At 32.7% G+C, this 5,142-nt stretch overlaps 1 protein-coding gene across 1 annotated transcript; it reads left to right on the top strand.

Annotated features, from left to right (window-relative positions):
* Positions 1 to 616: 616 nt before the first annotated feature.
* HELRODRAFT_162513 (hypothetical protein) lies at positions 617 to 2,982 on the top strand (the record flags this gene model as incomplete). Its single annotated transcript, XM_009024697.1, has 6 exons — positions 617 to 788; positions 966 to 1,105; positions 1,344 to 1,522; positions 1,982 to 2,153; positions 2,399 to 2,542; positions 2,947 to 2,982. The coding sequence occupies 6 exons, from the start codon at positions 617 to 619 to the stop codon at positions 2,980 to 2,982; spliced, it is 843 nt and encodes a 280-aa protein (XP_009022945.1).
* Positions 2,983 to 5,142: the final 2,160 nt, after the last annotated feature.

Raw genomic sequence — 5,142 nt, 5'->3', positions numbered from 1 at the left:
ACTACAACAACAACATTGGGAGAACTCAACACCAAACTCAACATCAACAATTTCACATTTGAAGTTGGCACAACAGCAAAATAATGCCAACAAGATTGGCTTGAAGGTTGCATTGTATGACTTTTAAAAATAATAATGGATGCAACCTATAGTAACTTGTTCATTCACAAATTATGATCGATTCAAATTTCTAACTATGGATTATTCTTCTTTTTTTTTAATCAAATGTAATCAAAATTTGTTTATCATAATTTAGTAGTAATTCCAAATATGAAAATTATAAGTTTATAAAAACTGTTCTTTTCAACATTTTTAAAAATTGAGAATTATTATTTTTCATGGACCATTTCTGAAATCAAATCATTAAGGTAATGGTTTTATGATGCAAATATTAATGAATTTTCTACCCCTGTTTGAAAAATTATTCATTAAAGATTCAAATTAATGAAAATATCATTGATTGCAGTTATGGGGCCAAAAATATTAATTTATTTCATTTTATTTTAGAAAAAAAAGAAAAATTTAGATAACCACTCAAGAATATATAAAAAGAAAAAGAGGTTAACACGATTTTATTAAACAGTGAAATGCATGCAGTTGATACAACAGCAATTAAATGTATGCAATTATATTCAGCATAGGACTATCAAATGACCTTGAGGGCATGGAGGAAGATGTTCAAAGTACGAATCAAATATTCAGTGTGAATGATTTTGCAAAAATCATATCCCAGCAGTCCAACACAGTCCCAAGTCAAGCTGATGATAAGATTTACATTGAAGGATCAGGTTTGCTATTATTAAACTGTTTCCTAATATTTTTTACTAGACATTTTCGTTTCATACCTTTCTTCAATTTTAGAATATTTTTCATTAGTTTTAATGTTTTAGCAATCAAATTTTAACAAAAATTGTATTGATTACTCAAAATAATTTGTCATAATTTATTCAAAATTAATTTGACAGACAGGTTCAAAGCGAAAAATCGTTTAAAAGTTGACCAGAAAAGAGCAGAGGAGCTGGAGAGGTCTCAGAATGAAAACATGGACATCTATCCAACCATACTGACCAGTCAGGCCATTCAAATCCATAAAATATTCAAAACTGTAATTTACGTTCACCTTTACATTTTGATGTTCCATAATTGCTTATTTTTCTACAGCTACAATCTTTTGTTATTTTTTGACGTTGTTTTTTAGATGTTATCATCTATCTAAGTTAAGTAAGAGACTTCATTATTCCATCACTATATTAAATAAAATTAAAATGGTTAAAAATATCTGGAATAATTTTGAGGAAAAATACAAATTTGTAAAAGGGTATTAATCTAAAACAACCTTACAGTTCTCACTGTTTGTGAGTGGTCTGTTTGCCGGCATAGCCCTGTGGCAGATAATAACATCGTACATCATGTACAACAATGGTGTTGACAACTTCCTGAGAAATCACTCAACATTGTCTGCACCACTGCAGTGCTTCTACTACATGCTCTTCGCCGTCTGCATCGTCTATGCACTAGACAGGTTGGACGACTCACGGCACGATGGCTGCGTGTGTTTTGTTGAGTGAGTGAGGAATATGGTTGGAAGTATTTGGAATAGTTGATTGCAATATAGACTAAACTATAAGTTTAATTAGATTTTATAGCTCTTTATGTTATTCATTGTGTGTTGTTTGCTTTATTTTAACCTCTCTACATTAGTTTCCTTATCATTTTGCTTTGATTGCGCATCATATGTTTCAAATACGAATGTGTGTTGATATTTTTATCTCTTTTAATATTTTTGATGCAATCTATATTAAAACATGTATTAAATAAAAAGCATTTCATTCTATTTCATTAAGATTCCGAAACAAAACGAAACAAACCCGTCATGCAGATACTAATACATGCATGCATAACCAACTTCTGATCCGGCTACACTCCATATATATTGTTTACATAAGTAAGTACATTGCATGCATACTGAAACGTTGGCCAGGTACGACATCACCCACCCCTCACCTCACTTCTGGAACAAGGTGGCCACATTCCAATCAGGAGCGTTTTGCATCATCATCTACATCATCGGACTCATCTTTTCACTCGCTATCTCAAATATTGAGTACAGGATGACATTCCATCAATCAAACTCCTCCATAATTGATCCAAATGTTTGTATTTTTCCTCTGTCCATCCTGTTCCTTGTTTGCTTATTTGTTCACTTGTTCGTTTGTTCGTTTACACATGCTCTATCTTTTTGTTAAAAGACCTGGGAGACATGTAAAAAATAACTGCGACTTTGTAACATAAAGTAATTTAAATAAATAATAAACTAGTTGATTATTAGAATTTATAGCTATTTAATTAATAATTATTTAATTATAATTAAATAATAAATGAATGATTGACCATCCAGGACAGCAGGACAACGAACATGCTGTACATCTGGCAGATATTAAATCTGATACGAGGCTTGATGGCCATCATCGGTTGGGGGATCATCTCGTTGAAGCCAATGACAGACAGACTTTTGAAGGCACTCTCCAACTACAGGCAAACCGTCAGTACAGACCCTGCTCTTTTTGCTGCTAATTTCACTTGATTCCCCATCTTACTTTCTATCTTCTACATCGGTACTTTTTACTAATTTTTGTTGTCGTATGTCGTTAAGTATGAGTCGTATGGTATGTTTGTTGTTTTGTCCTGTTGCGCGTGGTCATTTGGAATTTTGTCCTGCTGGTTTTTGTTGTTTCATCATTTGAGAAAACGTTTCTTGCAATTTTCAGTCTCACTCATATATAACTTAAATTTTTGTTTTTTTTTTGTGATTTAATAACTTCTTCTTTTTCACTTAATTTTTAAATCATTTGTTTTGACTCTGTTGCTTCCATTCATGGCTTGTAGTTTTATTCACGTGCTGTTTGTTTTATTGATATATTTTAAAACCGTTTTATGTGGTGACAGATCACTTCGAGTCGAGATAATCGTGTTCTCATTTGAATCAGAATTTTTAGGAAAATAAATTTCAAACTCGGTTTACCTTTTGTTTCACTTTTTATTGAATAAAATTTTTATTCAAAAGAACGTACAATAATTCACGTTAAGATATATGAAATGAATTTGAATAAAGATATATGTACAAAGTTAATGTAGAGACACCATAGACACGTACATAACAAGAAGTTAGTTGTCGGGTGGTAAGAGCCGCTCGATAGATGGCGGAGGTGTTATTGCAACTTTTAAATGTGGTGATGGTTTCATTTGTGGTTAAATAAAACAACAAGAATTTGGTGATTAATGATAATAAAAAAATAGCAATAATGATTTATGATTGAGTTAATTTTTTTGATTAATTATATTTGAAACACGATTCTGAATTAGGATTGATCCAATATGGGGTCTGGGGGACGACGTGGTGTAGATGAGGTGCATGCCGTTGGGGGTCTTGCTTACCATCGTGTCCGTTCGAACGTTCAAACATGTTGTTAGTCGGGAAGATGAATTTTTATGTTGTTGTTGTTGTAAGTAAGCATGTTGCGGCTGATGTTGTGGTTGCTGTGGTGCGACTTGTTGATGTGGTGGCTTGTTAACACACTCTGACATCTGGTTTTGTGCGCGTTGTTGATGTGTTGGTTGAATAAAGTGAGCGTGTGTGAATTTAGGTTGGTGATAAGCTGGTGACGATATGTTGTGAGGTGTGCATGCAGTAGTTGATGAAATGTTTGGAGGTGTGAACGCATTCCTCGATAAGATGTTGCTCATTTGCTTCATCACTTGTTCTCCCCTCCTCAATAACTCCTCGTCCTGGCTCTCGTTCAACTTCTGCATAACTGAAATAAAAACGAGTTGATTTTCAAAAAAGATGTTAAACGACAATGATGAAATTGTTGCTGATGCAAACGTGCAAACGAATATAATCATCCATTCGACCTCAAGTGTTGTTTCTGGAGTTTAAAATTTTATTACAATGCCTGAAATAATTATAAAAACTAATGAAAGATATATAGAAATTGAATTGAGTTGAAAATAGGTAAAAATATTAAACTAATGAAAATCTTTGCATGACACTAATATGATGATGTGGACCGCCATGAACAAATTTCCCGAGCCGTTTTTTTAAGCCAGTCGTCCAACCCTGAACTTCACATGAACAGAACGCAATTATAAACTTGTTCAAAGAAATTTCTCAAAGCAAAACATCCATAAACATTAACATGATCGCACTTAGCACCGACCGATGTGTACATGAACCAACCGTCAACTGAATATAAACATATTTCTGCAAGTACAGAAACAAACCCACGATAAATTAACAACACCGCAACACAATTTGCACACCAGGTGCAAACTAATTACGACCTCTGCACGTCTAATGATCAAAACTTGTAACTACTCGTGTTAATGAATGAATACCAATGACGCTTCCACCGATGACGTTTGGTGCACACTCACGCTTCCTCACACACACACGCACGCACACATACGCACACAAATCCCAGTACATATGCACGCACATACACGCATTTACATATATAAGTATATAACGCTGGTAGGAGGAAGATTACAATGTGTAATATAAAGTGTACAAATGTATGTATTTTGTTGAAATCAATGCCCATTGTTTTATTGTTCAAATTTCTGAACATGTTTTTAAGCTTTCTATTTTATTTTTTCATAATTTGAACGAAAAACTAATTTTATTTTAATAAAATCAAGTAATTTTTTCATAAAATCGTGAAAATAAGAAGAAAATAAGAAAGCTTGGAAACTTGTTCAGAAAGTTGAAAAATTCAAATCGATCAATTTTAACAATATGTGTACCTAAGAAAATTGCCAAGCTATACTTTACCAAAGTGTACACACGCGCATACAGGCACGAGTACATACACAAACACACATGCATATACACACAAACATATGCGTTACAAGAAGAATAATCAGATCTTCTACTTTAATTTTAAACATTACATATTCTGACTGAATGACAAACTTTGCAGCTTTAAGGCGAACTTGTTATGAATTCACACTAACAATTAATTCAAAAATTAAACCCATCGAACTCTTAGACTCACTTCTATTATTATTGTTTAATGATATTTAGTCCAATGAAAGCTATTGAATTTATTTTGAAAATTGTTTCTAACGATATTACCATTCATT

Source organism: Helobdella robusta, assembly GCF_000326865.2.
Source record: "Helobdella robusta unplaced genomic scaffold HELROscaffold_4, whole genome shotgun sequence".
Classification (NCBI taxonomy): domain Eukaryota; kingdom Metazoa; phylum Annelida; class Clitellata; order Rhynchobdellida; family Glossiphoniidae; genus Helobdella; species Helobdella robusta.
Note: the sequence above shows the minus strand (reverse complement) of the source record. Positions and strands in the feature narration are given on the sequence as shown.